Source organism: Pleurodeles waltl, chromosome 9, assembly GCF_031143425.1.
Source record: "Pleurodeles waltl isolate 20211129_DDA chromosome 9, aPleWal1.hap1.20221129, whole genome shotgun sequence".
Lineage (NCBI taxonomy): Eukaryota > Metazoa > Chordata > Amphibia > Caudata > Salamandridae > Pleurodeles > Pleurodeles waltl.
Window position 1 is genome coordinate 300,318,760 of NC_090448.1, and position 20,744 is coordinate 300,339,503.

General features: G+C 40.7%; 1 protein-coding gene across 1 annotated transcript in view; it reads left to right on the top strand.

Annotated features, from left to right (window-relative positions):
• The window catches only part of DOCK3 (dedicator of cytokinesis 3), a 1,331,886-nt gene that overhangs the window by 856,891 nt on the left and 454,251 nt on the right, over positions 1-20,744 (top strand). The window contains exons 8-9 of the mRNA XM_069206772.1: positions 164-205; positions 2,190-2,344. Of these exons, the coding sequence (XP_069062873.1) occupies positions 164-205; positions 2,190-2,344 (197 nt within the window). The remainder of the gene's footprint in view (positions 1-163; positions 206-2,189; positions 2,345-20,744) is intronic.

Sequence of the window (20,744 nt, forward strand, 5' to 3'; positions counted from 1 at the left end):
CTAATCTCTAGTATTATTGAAATGCACCACATTTGAAAATGCTTTTCAACTACCATTATAATGTAGCAAGAAGTACTGCACAGAAATGGGCAGAGTTACTTGGATCAACATTTAAAGCTAAAGAAAAACTATTTTGACTCCCTTTTTACTTTTTTTTCCACAGCATCTGTCCAGCAGGCACAGTGTACAACAAAGCACCTCACAGGTGAGTGAGTTTAAGAGAATGCATGTATCTCATTATCTCTCGGAGGTAAGACTGCCCTGACTAAATGAGGCTTCCAAATATATGGAAGTGGTTTGCAAATGTTACCAGAATGTATACGAACGCAGTATGACCATATTAGGAGTTTTAACAAATACATATATTTTATATTACATGTTGATTTTAGTGTGGTAAACATGAAAGCAGCGGTTTCTCAAGAGTGGTAAATGTTTATTTAAAAAGTAAGTGAAATGCTGGATTATACTGTTCTTTGTAGTAAAAGGAAGAGAACGATACTTTATGTGTAGTTAGTACTGCAGGGTTTTACAAAAACACATCTTGCTTTCTTAAACAAATGTAATTTTATCTCTGGAAGTCTAGCTTTTTCGAAGCTCTATCCTGCAGTAAAAATCTCACAATGCTCCCTGGTTACATTTAAAATGCCCAGGCGTGGTATACCTAACATCAATAGAATGATGAATAAGCAATAGGCAGTGATAACGCTTAGCAGAGTGGTTTGGGGACTGTCATCGTTTAAATGCATTGTCATGCTTCCATTCTAATTAGCTGAAAGGAAGAAATAAATCTGTGACAATCCCGACACCGCAACATAATCTACATTTCGTAGGAATTACTTTATTTAATGTAATAAGGAAACTTCTTCATAGGGTATAGAAATTAGACCATAGGGCAGTGCAAAGGTCGATCATTCACATGTGGAGATTATGTAATATACTAGGCAATAATTGGCAAAATGCTATGATCTAAGCAAGACAATTATTTTAATAGTGATATTATTGAATCTATTTTGACAAAAATCTAATACCTTCAGTCCTGGAGACATATGTTATACTGAGAGGTCAACACTTTGTAACTGTGAGGTTATAGAAATGTATTATGTCTCTCCAGGGTCTCACTACTCAAAATATCTTAGAGCTAAGCCTTCTAATGAGACTTCCTATACATTGCTCTCGGGGTTGCTGCACTGGCAAATGGCACTAAAATGTTATTTTCTTTAGAGTTGATGATCTACTGAGGCTCGCATTTTGGATCAGATGTGCTGTAGAGAGAGACACATAGCCACTAACTGATGAAAGTGCATTCACCTTGGTTTGTGACATTGTCTTCAATCCGTACCCCTTTCTTTTCTTTTGGGACACTTCTAAACGCCTTTCAGCCCTATGTGGCCTGGGATGCTGGATGATAGATTCCCCTTTATTAGACGGTGACATCTAGCAATCTTACGGTCTGTGGTAAACGAGCTGGCACTTTGACAGAATAATATACATTACGCAAAAGAGGATTTTTGTACGTTTTATTTCTATATGTATTTCAATCCTTCAATCCTATTTAAAATGGTTCTTTCCGGTGGATTTAATGCATTTATTCTGAAAAGTCTATTCATATAATGAAAAATTAATCCTCTGTATCTGGAGTGAAATTTTATTTCATAGGGCCTAAAAGGTTCCATCCTAAAGGTATAATTCAATCTAATGGTATATTAATCCTTCATTTGTGATAGTAACCTAGTGGTACATACATGCTTTATTTCTGAATCATCTTGAATCTTTAGAGAGTTTAACTAATTATACTGGGATATTGCTCAATCTACTGGAAAATTAATCATTCATCTCAAGAGAGTAAGGAAATAATTGTGTAGCATTAGGGACTAAGTAATGTGTTTGAAATTGAGCCACCTATCAAGGCAAATGGATGGAAAACTGTGGAAGTTATTTATTTACTTAAGAAGGCAAAATAAACGAGTACTCAGAGTGGATTTGTGACGAAAGGTGTATGTGTAAAGCGTACGGTCATCCACACGTCCCTTGATATGTCTCGCTCTTCACCTTCTTAGAGTTCCGCATAAATCAAGTCTATTTTCACTAAACTCTTTTTGTTTAACTTTCTTTCTAAATATTTTCTTTGTTAAAAAAAACGATTTTTGGTTAACTTATAATATTTATTTTCTTTTGTGCCTTTTTTTCAGGTTGACACATTACGCCAACGTCATGGAGAAGGATGTCGCATGCCTGTTCCACATCACTTCTTTCTCAATCTGAAGAGCTTCACTTACAACACCATTGGAGAAGACACTGATGTCTTCTTTTCTCTGTATGACTTGCGAGAGGGCAAACAGATCAGGTATTAGCAATAAAACTAAGATCATAATTTACAAGAATCATGGATTGGTGTGCACAATGGCTTTCATGGGATTTACTCCTTCCCTTGTCCATGTTATTCACGAATAGCCAGAATTATGTCCTGTCTGATGAATAATCACTGGAATAAGTTACAGAAAAGTGATGATGTGCTTAGAAAAAGGTATACAGCTAAGATCCCAGAATTGAATATAAGTGAGCATGTGCTAAAATGCTTACGAATGCTGGATAGTTGGTTCACAAAAAGTAAATTAGACATAAACATCTGTTAAGATTTACTCATTTAATGCCCCCATATTTATCAAGCAAATCGAATGGAACCAACAAAGGTTCCCACTATTGTAGTCATATAAAGTAAATATTAGAATAGACGACAAAAGGCTGCAAAAAGAGCATACAGTACAGTGTCCTCTGGCAAGTGGAGCAACATAAATATCACCCAAAATGCAAGAGGTCTATGACTGAGCTGTGATTTGTCCCATTCAAACAAAAGCAAATAAAATCCCAATTGATCCCCAAATGCTTATCTCTATTGTGTGTTCTATAGAATGTCAGTTCTTATTTGTCAACTTTTTAACCCTTATAGAATAGATCATTGGTCTCATCAGGACAATAAATTACTATCTCAAAGGCCCTAAACGGAAAGAGGAAGTAGGATCCCTATTAGACAAATGTGTTTACTAGGTAGACAAAGTAAGTTATAGGAGTACTTAACTACTCACATATACTGCTAGCAATAAATAGTTGAAGCATGCAGTTTGTGTAGGAGTGGAAAAATGTACCCAAGACCAAACATAACAAACTTAAAAATGGGTGTCCAAGTCCAAACCATAAAATGGTGAATGAAAAGCAGTAGGCTTGAAATTGCATTGCTTACAAGGCAGTCATCTACCAAAGGAAATGCCTTGAAGCCCAAAATCAATCCTTAGCTAGGTTGCATTCTGAATACAGTCAGTTGAAAAGTTAAGCACAATAAAAATAATAATAAAAAAAACTACATATCACTGTGTTCTTGTGAGCAATGTGTATGAAACAAAAGACCCTCATCTGTTCATAACGGAAATTACAAGCCATACTGAATGCAAAGGCTTCTAGAATAACACATCAAATATATATACATAATTAACGTTTGATGCCATTACATTATCTGAAGAACCATGTTAAGCCCAATGTATTTATTTCAGATGATCAGATACCCAACTTCCCAATTCTGAAAATGCAAACGAGACTAACACATTGTCATAATGGTTTTTGGTGTGTGTAGTCACACTCCTGAGTTCACAGCTGTCATTGAGTCCATCCATTTTGGAACATCACCAGTAAATCTATTTGGACTAATGATTGGCTAGTAGATTCCTCAGGCTGTCACCTCATGAGTCTTGTCAGATCACTCCAATCACCTGCAGTTCCAAGTCATTCTCTGTATGCTGTGTAATGTTCCACCATCATATTCTAATCTTATCAGCCAGAATATTTACTATACCGTCTGTGTAGTATGCCATCTTTATAACTTGGGACTAGGCCATTTTTATAGCATATGTCACATTTAGGCCCTGATTATGAGTGTGGCAGTCTGAAGACCGCCACACTCGCTGTGGCTGTCTTACTGCTGCGGACCCAGCGCTAAAGACCGCCGTATTATGACATCAGCAGTTTGTCCGAAGCCAAGCCACCACATCATCGCCAGTACCGCCAGGACGGTCAGACCGCCGGGCCAAAGGTGAGCACCTCCTGCCTGACGACAGCCGTAAGAACTCCGACGGCATTACGACTCAGCAAACCACCAGGCTTTTCGCAGAAGCCGCACTGCCACGATTACCCTGGCAGAAACACATCCTGTGATCCCCATTTCTGTCACCGGCACACGCACCACCACACGCCCACACACTTACAAACATGCACCCCCACTCACCCACGCACTTCCTGACACATACCTCCACCCGACAACATGCACCCACAAAAACACCCCCACTTGCACGCACACAGACACACACACCTACCCGTTTGCATACATTCACACCCCATCCCTCTCCATATACTTACACAACCCCACCCCACCCCTCCACATACTTACACACACCCACACCATCCACGCACACATACATACACCCCACACCCTTCACATATGCTTACATACAGCCCCACACCCTCCACGCATGCATACATACACCCCATACCTCCTCGCACACATACATTCACCCCCACACCCTCCACGCATGCATAAATACTCCCCCAAACCCTCCATGCACGCATACATACACACACACACTCATGCACACCCATTCTGATTAACACACACATACATGCACACACCACACACATGCAAACACCACACACACACCCCCTTTCTGTCTCTCCACCTACCTGTCTGGGTGAAGTGTTCGTCAGGAGGGGATGGGTGTCGACGTTTCCACCTCCAGAGCCGCACCGCTGTGCAGGAACCGCCGTGCCATGTTACATCTCGTAATATGGTGGGTGGAATCCTTTTGGCGTGGCGGTGCTGGCGGTGGAAATGCCTCTCACCCACTGTTGGTCAGGCCGACGGTGTCAGATTTCCGCCCTTAAATGGCTAGAAACCCTTGGGTAAGTCCCAATATGGCAGTTTTCGGGGCACCCGCGACGACAGCAGTCTTTCCAAAAGACCGCCGAAGTCGGAATGAGGGCCGGTGTTATCCATATTCAGATGTTTTGGCATTTATTGTGAATTTACAAGTCTGGCATCTGCAATGTCAGAGGTGACCTTTAATGGGAGGTAGCCCACTGAATAATTATAGTCATCGAATTTGCAATCTCTATAAGCTCTTGCATAAAAACAATCCTTATTAAACCTTTTTCATTTAAAGGCAAGCAAAGGGGTTCTAGTTACTAATATCCAAAAGAACTTAACAGTTGTGTTTGATTATTTTCTGCCTCCCATTACTGGCAGGGTCTACAGGAAACAACACATACCAGTGGATCAGAGGTTTGGGGTTTGCCATTTGGTTTAAACAAGGTCTCACATACGCAATACCAATTGCCTGTGCTGGTAAATGTTTTCAGCCCCACATTGGTTTCAGTGAAAAAGTCAGTTCTGTTTTTGCAATTTCATCTAATTCTCAGTAACTGTCCAAACAGGAGGTTATCACATAAGGCCTGAAAATGGTGGTTTTCAGACTGTAAGAAGTGTGGTGTATATGTTACTATCTACATGCTATACAATTAAGTACAAACATCTACCTTCTTTTATGCATAGCTGTGAAATCAACAATAAGGACAGGACTTATTTAGACTAACAGCAAAGTCTACTAAAGTATCTAATGTGCCATGCTAGTTGGCAAATTTGTCTTCCATGTATTTATGCCATGTGAGTTTTCTGACAGAAAGGACTGCTATGTGACGCAAATAACTCTGACTTTAAAGTCTGCTACAATACAATTAGCAATTTCTAGAGAACATCGAACTTTCAGGCTACACATTTCTCTCGTAAAAAACAAATTCTGTATTGAACATAAAGTAGTTTTCTTGGTGTGTGATGTCTGTTAATTCTGTAATTAAATCTAAAAGAGCAACAACTTGACTCACATTACAGGTCTAATGACTTGTCAGGCTGAGGAATGCTTATAAAGAGGGGCTCATTATCTAATGTTACCACAAGACCTTTTTCATTATTAAATGCAAAGTCTCCCACACTTGTAATAAAGTTTGTAATGTCTGATACATATTACTGCGTAAGAGTCACTAGTGGCTTAATGAAGAAGTCAAATACTGGCATAACACCTCCAAAGCTTACCTGCACCCAGAGGCTGTTAGTTTGCCTGTTACGTCCTACAGATCACTATGACCCTTATCCTGGTATGTAAATAACGGGTGTTCTGGTTTGAGATTTATTAAGAAATTCATATTGTTTTCACTAATGCTGTTATGACTAACATTTTGTCTGTGACTAATCTGATTTTCATTTGTAGGTTTGTAAAATGATTCCTGGAAATTATTTTAATTGTGATTGGTAATAAAAAATTGTCTTAGGATTTGCTGCTCATACTTAAATGTGTCAGTGTTTTTATAAAGTAAGACCATAGTACATATTTAGAAACAAAGATGATAAGAGATAAAGAGATTTCACTGGCCTCTGTCTTCCTCCACTTCCAACCATCCTGCCCACCTGATGTTATCTGGGATCATAGCCTTTTAGAGGTTTTCCATCTTAGTATAAGGGAAGAATAGTGCTGTGTTTGAATATCATGTAAAAAAATATGGAGGACAAAAGTATTGAGATGATGGGTTTATTTAGGTAAGTATAGATTTACTTTACTTAACTCAACATATATGTACCCTGACAACATATATATCTTCAAGATACATAGACATGGAAATCAAAATGGAACATCTATATTTACTTACATGCACTTATTATTCTTGTCCTTTATATTTTCAACACAATACTGTGATACCATAGAATGTATGCTGTTGATATTTCGACACACAACCCTTTGAGAACAATGTACTCAAAAAGGCTACTGATATAAGGATTACTAATCCTGAAATGATATTGAAGGTGCTCCATTTCATTGTTGAATTAACAGATATTGCTTTCCAAGAAAATCACTTAATGTTCACAACACAATTCTTTTTACAATGAAGAGGTAGCCATGGAAGCTTTGTTTGCCCCAAAATTTGCTAATCGTTTTGCAGCTGACCTTGATGCCAGAGTTATCTGGTCATATATCAGTCTCTACTCTCAGAATATTTTTCCAACAGAAAAAAATGGTACTTTCATGAATGGTTTTGGGCTGAAGCAAAAATGGCTTAATTTGTCCAATATGAGAGGATGGTATCCTGTGTATTCTTAAAGTGGTGTCCTTCCATGAATCATTAATAAATCACCATTGTACTTCAGTTGGATATAGTTATGCACAATTGGGATATTTATTTTGCACCTTCTTGTTGTAGTAAAAAAGATGGTCATATGGCAGCATTTGAAGTACAGGTTTGTCTTGAAATCAGTCCTCTTTCCCTGGCAATTCCAAAATTAGGTAGAAGAAAAACCTCTTTCTTGGGCCTGTCTTCAACCTGGGTAAGCTGGGCGCAGACCCGGGGTGCATGGATATAGAGAGCCCCACAACGAGCTGACTTATCTGACTGTTTTATATTTTCATTTCAGGCCATCAACACCTGTTCATTTTCCCTAAACATCTCTGTCAATCTTAGTTTCCCTCCATTTCCCTTTCTCACCTTTCCCTCTGTCTCTTGCCCTATCCCTTGGATTCTCACCTCTAATTTAGCATCTGAGTAGGTGATTCAGTGGTGGGGGATGATGGGAAAGTTTGTGTTCACAGGATGTTTGTTCCTGAGGTAGTCATCCAAGATCTAATCTGTGAAGACAATGGGCTCTTTGCTAGGATCATCAGCAGAAGCAAGGAGGAAAACTAAGCAAAGACAAGGTCAGTAGCAGTGAATGAGGCAGGTGCATATCTTCCTTAACTCTCATCACCAACCAGCAAATATTTCCCCTTTTCCCCGCTAGGCTCAATCAACTACTTTCACTGATGGGATCTTCTGACAAAGTTAGTGGCTATACCAGCATCAATAAATATTTTACTAATGAATGAACTAATGATGGTTGTAAAGTACACAGTTACTCTCAGGAGGGTGTGCTGGGGATATGGAAACCTAATAGATACTACATACAACATTGAAAGGAAACAGAGCAAGTGTTTCTCATTCCCAGAGAAGCCAGCGCGTAAAAGCACCACCATTTAATTGTGTCATAGTAACGGTTATTACGTGTAGCACTTAGATAAGGTATAAGTGTAAAGGAGGGTTAAGAGAGAAATTGAGAGGTATTGGATTAGAAAGAGCTAAAAAAATAGATTTTGCCTAGGGAGCCATTTGATCAAAGACTAGCTCTGTGAGGACTATTGCCTTCTGATTGGAATAACCCTGAAGGTCTTTTAGCAGCAGCTACTTTCTACAAGTTCAGACAGAAACTTACAACATGTATTTCAATTTTCATTGTACTTTGACTTTTTTCTTGTTTTTTTATGACAAATATTGTTTTCTTGTTTTTATGAATGGTATTTATGGTCTGGTTTGACAGTACAGCTGTCGCCAGACATTTATGTGAGCATCACTAGATAAGGGCCTTTGCTATGCGGACATGATGGAAGCAAGAAGTATGAGTTTTGATTAGGCAGAAGTTGGGTGCCTCCCCACAAAAGTGCTAGCCATCCACTCAGCTGCGAGCATTTTTTTTTTTTTTCTCTGGGAGTAACACAGAAGAAAGTAGAGCAGTCATTCCCCTACAAGTATTTTTTAGGCCTGGCTTGACAGGGAAACTGTTATATGACCTTTTAACCTACCCCAATTCCATTGTACAGTTCGTTGCTGCCTCGCAAATACATGTGTATTCCCATTCTATTTCATTTAAATACTTCACATTACCACACAGCATTCCTTTGAAGCCCAACCTATTGTCATTGCCAATGCTTTTTTAAACAAAATGTGTTTGTTCAGGGTGCTTTTATAAAAGATGTTTTTTTAATAAAAGTTATTTCCCATGTATTGTGATTTCGAATTGGTTGATTTATATCAGTCTGATGCTCTTGGGACACTGCAAAGGCTTCAAAAACTGCAGGATAAATGTAAACATGGAATAATTCAATAGAATGGTTAGGCAAAGCTTTGATAAAACCAAAGTCTTTAAAATTGAGTCACGTGGGAATTTTCCATGATCTATTATTTTGCAATGGATAAACACAAACATACAAGGTAGCCTGAGGGATTCGTAGTCCTCTTGCTCAGTAAAATCTTTTTCCACCACAATAATATATTTAAGTGCATTTCTCTGTGTCTTGGCTGAATTCTCATGTTTGCTCAGAGCAGCAATCCCTGAACATTTTTAAGGGTCCTCCTGTCAGCTGGCTGTTCCCACGTCAAGTGTTCTTGCTACGCGAAAGAGACTTGCATCTATAGCATTACCGGATGCTAGTGCACTCTGATTGTTCCGCTTTCACCCCAGAGTTTTTGGAAACTCACATAGCTTTTGATACTCTTTGCGTTTTTCTGTAAGCTGTTTATTTTTCCTCACTTTAATAGCCTCCTTTTAGTAATATTGTAGTGAGGTTTCTACCATGATTTTTATGAAATTGCTTAAATAGATTGATTGAGCGACGGTCATTTTTGTACAATGCTCCGTTACCTATCTTGTGTCTGGGAGCTAGGATCGCAGCCCAATATGTATACAATGATCGGAAAGATTAGAGGTTGCACAGCGTTAGGGGAGATGGGGAAGAGCTGTTTCCTATGCTCACCGAGTGGGACACCATACGGTGAAAGGAAAAAGATAGCGTGTTCTAGCCTATGCCTTGAAGCTTGGTCCTTCAACCAGGATTTCTATGTACAAGGGACGAAATGTTCATATATAGAGGGAGAGTGGATTCTGTGAACCTGGTTTTATTTCTTAATGATTTCGTGCAGCTAGGTGGGGTAATGTGAAAGTATGGTTCGATTACAGAAGCAGATAACTTTATAAGAACATCTTTCTTTTGCCAAAAGATGCCAATGAAGGCCATGTAGATGAGGAAAAATGAGTCGATTACTTACCAGTTATCTTTAATAGGCCAATTCATAGTCCTCCTCGACCCAGTCCTTACCTTGTGCAGATGGGGTTGCTTACAAGGTAAGGACTGTGGGCCCCGTTCACAAAGGTAAACTTAGTTTGCGACTTTGGATATTCACAAAGGGCTTTTGCGAGTACTATCTTTAGATCCGCTCTCGGGGCAGAGATCCGCCCCGAGTGCAGACCTAAAGATACTGGAATTATGAAATTATGTGGCTGCAGCATTTTCCACCTCAATATAAACTGACCACATTTGCCACGTAATCCATTATCTACTGTATAATCTGCAGATAAAAAAAAATAGTTTCTAGTTTAAATGGATCAAAAGCTACTCAAATTGTGGTGACCCATATTGCCTGGCAGTGGAAGGTCCTGTATAAACATTAACTTTTCATTTTTCAGTTGCCTATTACTTTACTTAGATGTTAAACTTGTTGTAACGAGGTGAAACTTTTACCAAGACAGTGTTAATGTAAAAAAATTACTAAATGTGCAGAGTTAATTCACACAATTTACCTTTCTTGGCACTTAATTAGTTTAGTCAACCCTTCTGCAGAATTTGGTCTTTCCCGGTTGTAGGTCATCCAGACAGCTATGGGGGACATGCATTGTTTTAATCTTGTTTGAATAAGCGAAATAACAGCTTTAGTACGAATTGGGTATGGACAAAGTATGAAAAGTACGAAAAACCAAAGGAATGGATCAAGAAAGCAAATGTACAATATACTTATTCAATAGGATAGGACGCAGCACATTATATTCTTATTGGAAAGGCAGGCATGAAAACTGCCTGCAAACACTCTGTAAGAAAGGAAGTAAGCTAATCAAGGACACAACCTTACACCCCGGACCCTGGCAAATGATCAGCCAAAATAGAGTGAGAGACTGTGTCAAAGGTGGCCGAACCGTCAAAAAGAATCATCATAGCTGAACTAGGCACATGTGAATTTCGCTGAGAGAACTGCAGCTAGTACTGACTTAGTGCAGAAGCTGAAACAAAACCCAGACTGAGTATCAAAAAAGGTCGTGGAAATGTGTGAGTTCACATGAGATTCAAGGATTTTAGTGGGGACAGGTAGCAGGAAAATCGATCAGTAATTGGATAGAATTCCAGAGTCTGCAAAGGTGTTTTTTTAGGAAGGGGAAGAATTAGGGCTTGTTTCCATTGCTTGGGAACTAGACAATCTGCCAGGGAGTGATGGAGAAGAGAAGTGCGACAAGGAGCAGTTCTAGGTGCCCATAGTTTCTGTACTTTGCGGGACATTGATCCAAGGGTGACTCAGAGGTAATGAACTTAACCTTAGCCATGACAATGGTTCCATTATTGGATACAAAATCAGAAAGGGTAGCGGGGTTGGGCTAGTGCTTAATAGATGGAAACGATAGGTGAACTTGTTGCAAAAATTAGTATTTGTTGAATCGCCACAATTTTACCATGGGAAAAATTGTACGGATCATAACCGAGTGATTGTGAGGGCGCACAGGTGGCATGCAGGCATTTGAAGCTTTAAAACTGTTAAAGTTTTAAAAGACCTCTTTGATGTTAATTATGGTATCAAAAATGTGGTTTCTCTAAAAATGAATTCTAAAACTATGGAATAACTTTTATATTCATGAACTGCCTTCAGATATATTAATTTATCATTTTCATGGTATGGAGTTCCCTATTTTCATTTGAGGCACTTGTTTTAAGTTTTTTAGGGCAGAGCATACCATGGTGCTGGAAACCTGGTGCACTTACATGTAGCTAGAGTTTTGGTATATATTAATCAAATGCTGATGAGACCAAAATATTAAAGCCTTCAACATTATTGTTAAGATCCCTTGAGTACGAGGGGAAAGTACAGACAAGGGCCATGGAAATTATATTGGAGACATGAGCAAATGACTACTTAGGCGGCGCCCTGGAGCTGGGACTCAGAAGACTGTATCAATGTTCCAAAAGGTGAGAAGGTGATCGCTGAGTGATCTATCCATCCAAGAGGGGCTGAAATCCACCATAGCAAGATTGCAAGACTAGAAGATTTAATCAAACATGTACCCTTTCTCGTGGGTAGGGGACTCTTCCAGCAGGGTAAAATTAAAATTAGCATAGCCTTCAGTAAAGACGTGAGCACTGTCATTGGATAGGGAGTCCACATGGACGGTGAAGTCTCTTAGTACCAACAAAGTTACTTACATTGACAAATAATGCAGTTAGGACGTAGTGAAGCCGATATTTGTTAGGGGGTGATACATTCATGGTGCTTTAGTCACTTTCATAGTCGAAACACATATTCAAGCAGGAACTTGTTCAGCTTCATTAAAATAAGGTGTTTTCAGGGCTTTCTCAGATTAGCTCTGTGAATCATATTGAGTCCTCTGCCCTCACGCTCAGTGTGGTTGCGTCTTAGCTGGAAGGTATAGTGAGAACGAAATCGGGACAAGAATTTTCAAGTTTCTGACAGAAAAGCCATGCCTTCAATATTGTTTAGCAGATCATCATTAATATCTAGAATGTCTTTTGCCACAGCGCTGACATTTATACAGGCCCAATTACTGTTGACTTCTCCTTCTTTAGGTTTAGGATGGTAACACCAGAGTTGCAGGACAGACTAGATTTCTAAGGAGCCAAGGTGGGGGTATATAAACAATTTGTGGGGACATTTAAGAAGGTAGAGGTGGAATGCGTCAGTAACGAAAATCTAGAAGGAAGTCTCTGTTGTAATTGATCACGTTTTCAGAACTTCCGGTGCCACAGGCAGCAGCATCTTTGTGCCCTGTGCTGCAGCTGGGGTTTGGACAGGCACAGACGAGCTTGCTTTTGCACACCAGTGTACATCTATCTAACCTGCCCAGGTAAATAGGCCTTTTGAGGAGGACTGGGCTCGTCCTCAAAGCAGAGTTTACGGAAAAGAAAGACAAATAGTGTGGGCACAAAGTGCCACCCAGCAATGCTTGCATGCATCTGTGAAATTCTTCACAAAATGTAGTTATTGGGATCGGAAAGCGACTTAAAAGTACGAGTAAAATTAAACTATAAACAGAATAATAATTCGAAATTACCACAAGAAGTTAAAATAATAAACTTGGTGGGTCAAACAGAGAGAGAGTATACTTTAAAATAAAGATAAATTAGGAAATTGCTCACCGTCATGGGTTACCCTGCTTCGAAAAACGATGGGCAGTAAATTATGATTAAAGCATGCATAGGTACCGCAAAGAAATAGCTAAAAATCGTAAAATAATCCACTAGTTTGAGCCATATCCTAAACGACACATTGAGTGAACAAAGTGACTGAGCCTAGCCTGCCATTAGAGGGGTTGTGAGTCTCAACTACCAACAACTAAATTATATTCTTCATCGTTCTTCCATTAAAATTTAGAAATTATTTTGGGCCACACTGTGCCATTAGATATCAGTTGCCAAATAAATTGACGGCAAAAGTCATAGGGTTTACACCCAGTTCTGCAGATGCATTCATGAGATATTTCAGTTTTTTATGGTGTGCAGGACAAGTCTGACATTCCTTAGATGTAAAGAGGGATTTATCCCTCAAGACAAGCTAATGAACAATGATGTCAAAATAGAACATTTTTCCGTACAACTTTCTTGAACACTCGATAGGTTTTACATTTTGCAGCTAGTTCACAGTTTGGTTATGTAATGTAGTTTGGCATAGGCAGCTGCCATTTTTCAAGTTGGTTTACACATTCTTTTAAATTCTACCTTCCATCTCCCACATTTGGTCTGATGTACAAAGATACAGGTTACAAAAAGTGGTCTCAAATTGCGCATCAAACTAATTGCGAACGTCTCTGATTCTGTGATGTGACTTACATAGTAATAGATGATGTCACAATATTTCCAGTCAGATGGAGTCTCAGAAGGACATTCATTTTAATTAGGTCACAATTTCCGACTCCCTGTGATTGGCTGTAAACTCAAGGACGGTAGCGTGCAAGGAACAGGAGAGCACCATCCTTACCCAGATAGGAATCTTTGAGGTGGCAAGGTGGGGAAATTAATGTTACAAAGAGCTTGAAACTAGTAGAGAGTAGGATTATTCGTTGGATCTCAAATGCTCAGACACGGGGGCTGCAATACACGTTCAGACAGAAGACGTTTCTGCCAATCATGTTCTGTCCTAAAACCACAGTGATCTTAATGTCATAAGAAAAATTTATATCAATAGCGGTTGAAACACCTCCATGTCAATAATGAAACAGGAACTGCACGAGCAAGTGTCCTTTTGTACCACGGAAATCCTCACTAATAGGTGTTGCTAGCTCAACCTCTCTAAATATGGTTTACAATATAATATGCAATGCAATCAGTTGGTCACATATATCAATTGTCCATTATTCGAACAATCATACATTTTCCAAAATTCCAGGTTTTCCTTTTGAATATATAAAGCCACGTACACCACCACCCTTAAAATAAATCATTTTTATTTTCAGTAAATCTCTAGCTTTTGCCTTAAATACCAGATTGTCTTTCCATCAAGTACTGGTATGTACTACTCCCCCACATGGACAGAGTCCTGGTCACAGTCTCATGTGACACTCACGTGTATCACAGTTATATTTCCGGGGCACCCCTGAGAAGCTTGAGTCACCAAAAGCCGGGGAGTCCCACCTAATGCAGCAATGGTCAACCAAAGCTACAGGTGGCCACCATGTGTTCAGGATGGCAACATTAATGTCAACAATGGTGCTGCCAAATAAATTGGCCTCAATTGTTCAAGGAACTGCAAACGTGACTAGGACTCTAGTATTCACACAATTCCCTGTAAGAACCATCTTGTGTCATGGCTGTTATAATCATCAGAATTCCCCCAATTTCAGCAGAATACCAATTAGCAGTTAGGAAACCAGATTTTTAAATCTGGGCAATTTGTCATCAGGCAGAGCGATATTCCACCCTGGAATAATGCTATACCTGGCTCATAATGATTCCATAGAAATGGTCCCTTTATGTTAGGTCTTAAAATGACAAAAAGATCCATCATAACGTCTTGTATGCCCACGATCTAGCAAGAGAAACACCTTATATCATGGACACCAAGATACCATAACGACATGAATGCCCATTGTACACCTAAAAGTCCATCATTATCCTTGAAATGCTCACAATATTACCACCGGGCACACTATGCCAGGGTCATCATAATTCTTAACCTGCTTACTACTGTCTGTACCATATTCACTGTCACATTGATTTCTATGATTCCCTCTCAGCTTCACCTCTCTTTTAATCGATTGTCTCTGTTTCTCAGTACCTAGCACCTACCTTTCCCCACCTCTCTCTCAGTAACCCTCTACCTATCTTTCTTCTACCTCAATCTCGGTTTCCTTTTTAGCACCCACATAGTTGTAACACTTCTCATCCTCCCTTGAATTCTTCTCATTGTTCCTCCATATCAGTCTACTCTCCACTATCAGTCTTCCTCCCCTTCCTTTTTATTTTGTTTTCCTCCTCACCCACTCCCTCACTCTTGCAATCTTTTCTCAATCTTTCCTTTTCACCTAGTGTATTTTGATTTTAAGCTTTATGTTATTTCTTTGCTCCTTATTTCACTTCCTTCTTCCTTTTATATCCCTCTCTCGGTCCCTTCTTTCCCTGCGTCACCCTTTCTAGCAACATCTGTTTTTTTTTTCTTCCTTCCATTACTTTTCATCCTACATTTATTTTTCATTTCCATTCCTCCATTACTTCGTTCCTTATAACTTTCGTTCCCCCATTGCTCCTTTTTGCATTGATTTTTGTCACGTTCCTTCCTTCTTTTTTGTTCCATTCTTCTTCTCTTTCGTTCTTTGACCAAACAAATTACATTCTTTCCTTCCGTCATCCTTAGTTGGCTTATTTCCTTTTCCATTCTTCCTTCCCCTCCTTATAATATTTTCTCTTTCTAGCTGTGTACCTTTCCTCTGTTTCCCCGTAGGTTCCTCCCTTTATTCTTCCGTTCCCCTCTTATCAATTTTGCTCTTCCTCTCTCATTCTCAATGATTACTTCGTTTTCTGTTCTGTTTTCATTCATCTCTTTTTGTCTGTATTTTCTTTATTCACGGCCCTCTGCCCCACTTCACATTTCGGTGTTTTATTCTGTTGCATTAGTGTTTATTGGAGAATGTCTGGAAACCTGTGAGCCTGTTGTAGCTGGAAAAGTAGGGGCTTCACTACACCCTTTATTGCTGACTGATAATGACAGACAGCTATAATGTGTCACAACCAATAAAAGAGGGAACATAAATCACATTGGCGGGGCCACCAAGTGGCCTTATGGTGCCCTAATTCGTTTACAGTTACGGTTTGGTGGAGCAGGAGTAGTCAGTGCTGCTCCTGTGCCTTGAAACTTGTGGTTCCCCTATCCTATTTAGATGTTTGAGTACCACAAGAGTTCCGACAGTGAAGACTGATCTGGCTCTACCATGGAGACGGTATGACCTGATGGCCCATCTACTGTAGAGCTAACAGGTTCGACTAAGTGAAATCACTCAATGGCCTCTTCATACTGTGTTTTGGATGCCACTGATTTATTGATTGTCAAGAACAAACTCACTTTAGGAGTTTATTCTTGAAAAAATAAAATGGTTTCTAAACATGTGCAACAATCATGAAGCCCACTTGGCAAAAGTTACTTCTTTCAGAGCCAATGACACAACGGTGGTTGCTCTCAACAGTTCTAGATCCGCGACAGGTAGGCATGGATCTCTAAATACAGTGGCTAGTCCCCCACTGAGTGGTCTCTAATCACGGGGCAGGATAATTGACCGGCCGCCGGATGTAAATGGATCAGTTTGTGTCAATAGGGGCTCTCTTTTTCTTTTGGCTAACTGTATTCCCTATCAGTTTTGAACCAGAGTACCACCTCAAATAATACAAAGAGTGCAATATAGCTGCCATTAGAAAGTTATAAAGTGGCAAATAACAAAGAGAGAGATCAGGTTCTTAAGTCTCAGCAGTAGCCACTGGGTGAAACTAAGGTTCTACAATGTGTTAATTTCAACAATATCAGCTGTCTTGTATTTGTCCATAAATAGGTCTGCAGGTTCTTGCAAATACAAACTTGTTTTCATCTATGAGCAATTTTGAGATTCTTAACTGCTATGACATCTGATAAAACTCCTTTGACCAATCCAACATAGTCCTAAATGGCTGTTTGATGAACATCCTGGCTCCCCAACACCACTATTAGCCCTGGTTAATTAACTCACATAACTAAACACATGCCTGGCAATGCAGAAGTCAAATAACTAAGAATGCACCTAAAAACTTTTGCAAGACTCGGTGGTCCACTCATCACACTTCACAACCCATGAATCTAGCAATTATTAAAATATGCATAGTGTAAATTAAAACAGCACTTACAAGCACTCTACTGATGTTTAGGCACATAAAACCAAAGCAGAAGGCAGAGATCGGAAAGAGTTGAGAGATGAAATATAGAGAGGGTTGTATTTTATTCTGGAGACAAACAAACTAGAGGAAACTCCTTCTGAAAATCATTCCCTACATACCTGTTTCCCTAAATGCTCACAAATGAATGGAGTTACCAATAAGTTGACTCCATCACTGTGGATGCCTATGATATTGAAAATATTCTCTGCAGTTCATTCTTAGCCAGGATGAACAAATCCCTTGTTTTACTTTTAACAGTGATGAGCTGGTTATGGACCCGGTACATGCTTTCTTCCTCTTCCTTGTGGATGCTATCTTGTTTGTAGGGGTTGGAGACAACCTCAGAACCTTCCGTTCTTTTATCCCATTCTCTTTGATCCTCTACCTATACCCCAGTGCATTTCCATTCTTTTTCCTTAGCTATTTTTTCTTTATGCCATTTGTCAAAAATTGGGTTTCTCGTTGGCAGAGGTGTGCATCCTGTCCAAGTAGGGACCACAAAACTAGTCAGGGAAAGTTACAACACAACCTAAATAATCCTGTGCTCACCCTCCAGTAGCTTGGCACTGAGCAGGCAGGTTTAACTAAGAAGGCAATGTATAAAGTATTTGTGCAGTAACTCATACAATAACACAGTGAAAACACCACAAAAAGGACTCTGCACCAGGTTAGAAGAATAGATTATGAATATATAAATAAAACAAGACCAAGATGACAAAAATCCAATACGTAGATCCTGAGCTATGAAATGTTTAAGATTTAGGGAAAATAGCGCTTAGAAGCGCAAAGCACCATCTGTGGTTTTCTGGTCGTGCTAGACCGGACAAATTCATAATTTCAAGCTGACCACGATGGAGCATGGGCTGGCTACAGGGACCACTTGAGCCCGCTGAACATAGTACCTTAAATTATGGTGCGCGCTCTGAGCAGCGTGCTTTGCAAGGCTTGGAGTCGTCCGCCATTGGTTCCTAGAAGCTGTGCAGCTATGCTTTGTGGGGCTTAGCGTCTCTTTGCATCGATTCCAATGGGCTGGCAGTTTCTCGGTGAGTCTTTGCGGGACTTCGCACTGCCCCAGCAAGGCTTCCTGTTGCTTTGCTGTAGTTCTGGTGAACACCACAGAAGCAAGAGCACATTAGGCCAACTTCCAAGGCAGGGCAGACTCACAGCTTGTAGATTCCAGGTGCAGATGGTTCAAGTCTTTGATGTCGCTGAGACTTGGGAACAAGAGGCAAGCTAACAAGCCCTTGGAGATCACTTGTGGAAGGAAAGTAGAATCCTTCCTGCAGAGCCAGGTAGCAGCAGGTAGCAGGGCAACAGGAAAACAGCAGTCCTTCCAGAAAAGCAGTTCAGTTGAGTCCTTTGAGCAGCACCACAGTCCTTCTGACAAAGTCCAGTTGCAGGTTAAGAAGTGTCTGAATTTAGTAGGTCAAAGACCCCGTACTTATACCCAAATGTGCCTTTGAAGTTGGGGAGATGTCAAAGAGTGGTTTTGAAGTGCACCAGTTCCCGTTTCAGCCCATTCCTGTCTTCCAGGAGATTTGTAGGGGGTTTTAGTCCTTTATGCGGGGTCGAGCCTCTCCACCCTTCCTGCCAAGAAGACCTATCAGTATGCAGATGAATGCAGATGCAGATGAGTGTCCTTTGTTTATGGCTGTCTGGATGGAATGCACAAGGGTAGCTGTCACCCAGCACAGACCAGACGTGGATTGAAGACAGGCTGTAAGGCAAACAGAGCAGTAAGGGCAGAGAAATGCCGACTTTCTAAAAGTTGCAAAAAGATCAAGTGATGGACGAAATGCTGTTCAATGTCAAACGTTCACCCCCAGTACAGTGATCTCGGCCTAAATCCATCATTATTTTGCTACCCATGCCATTCCAGTTTGGTCCCTTCCATATGCAAATCAGTCAGACCCTGTTCCCCATGAGAACAGTCCAGCCCAAACTGCCAGGCCAGGTCTTCCCTAGACTGGAAACAAGCATCCTGGGACCCGTTTCTGGGTATCACCCCTCCTAATCCAGGCAAGCTTGAATCTAGTGGCATGGGGAGCACAGAACCCAAGTCTGGGAATACCTGTCCCACTTAGGGCAACAATTGTGAAAAGAACAAGTGATTGACGGAATGCTGAGCAAGTAGTTTAAATGCCAAATCAAAGTGGCAGTTAACCTGCACACAAAGTCTCTGCACTAGCAAGCCTAAGACATGGTTGAGGGGCTACTTATGTGGGTGGCACATTCAGTGCTGCAGACCAACTAGTAGCATTTAATTTACAGGCCCAGGGCACATGTAGTGCACTTTATTAGGGACTTGCATGTACATTTAATATGGTAATTAGGTATGAGACAATGTTACCATGCTTTAGGGAGAGAGCACATGCACTTTATTACTGGTTAGCAGTGGTAAAGCGCCCAGAGTCCTAAAACCAACAACAACGAGGTCAGAAAAAGGAGAGAAGGAAGACAAAATGTTTAGGGTGATCCTTCAGAGAGAGACATTTTCTAACACAACCTTCCTCCTTCCAGCCTAAAGCCAGGGTAGGCTAATCAATACCTTGAAGGACTTTCCTGCTTAGGGCGACAGAGCCTGGACCTTGGCCCACTACTGCAGGAGCACTTGCTTGTTCTATACCTTTCAAAACTCAGTTGGATTCCTCTGCTTATACTTTTTGTGGCCACTGAACTGACCCATGGCGGACCCTTCTCCTCACCTGTGGACCCCATCTGTTAAGCACCTAACTTTAATTTGTTCACAGATGCATCCCAGTAGGCAGACAGAACCACCATGGCCAACAAAGTGATGTGGCCCATTCAAATCCATGGGTCTGACTCCTGCCCCCAACCCAGGGAAAACCCTGTCCACTAGTACAGTAACAAATAGAGGCCACTGACAGCTGTCAATGTCAAGAGCCAGGCCCCAGGCCATCTACTAATAAGTAGAGGCCCTAAGTGAGGCCACTGGGTAAGCTTAACGTCCATTAATGGGACTGGCAGGGACTTCTGTATAGGCTCCTCGGGTTTCCCTGCCCTCAGAGGCATCTCTGAGTTGGGGGCGGTAGCCACAGGGGTATTTCACCCTACTTCCATTCTACCTCCCACCAGTTCAGGGTGATATCTTGACACTGGCCAATGAACCCAGGGTCTGTACCCTGAGGTAGCACAGGTGAGTCCACCCTCACCCTGCCCCTCCATCTGGGACCTTGTACCTTCCGTTTGGGAGTGGTACCCCCAAAACTTGGAGCTGGTAGGGCACCTTTGGCAGCTGCTCCCCCCAACAATCCTGACACTGTGTAGCTAGCATCAGTGGATGATCTCTTGTTTCAGACTAGGTTACCCTGCTCGGTTCCCCTGTGGAAACACTCAAAGCTCTGAGATGGAAATAGGGCAGCCTGGGTCTCTGACCAGGCC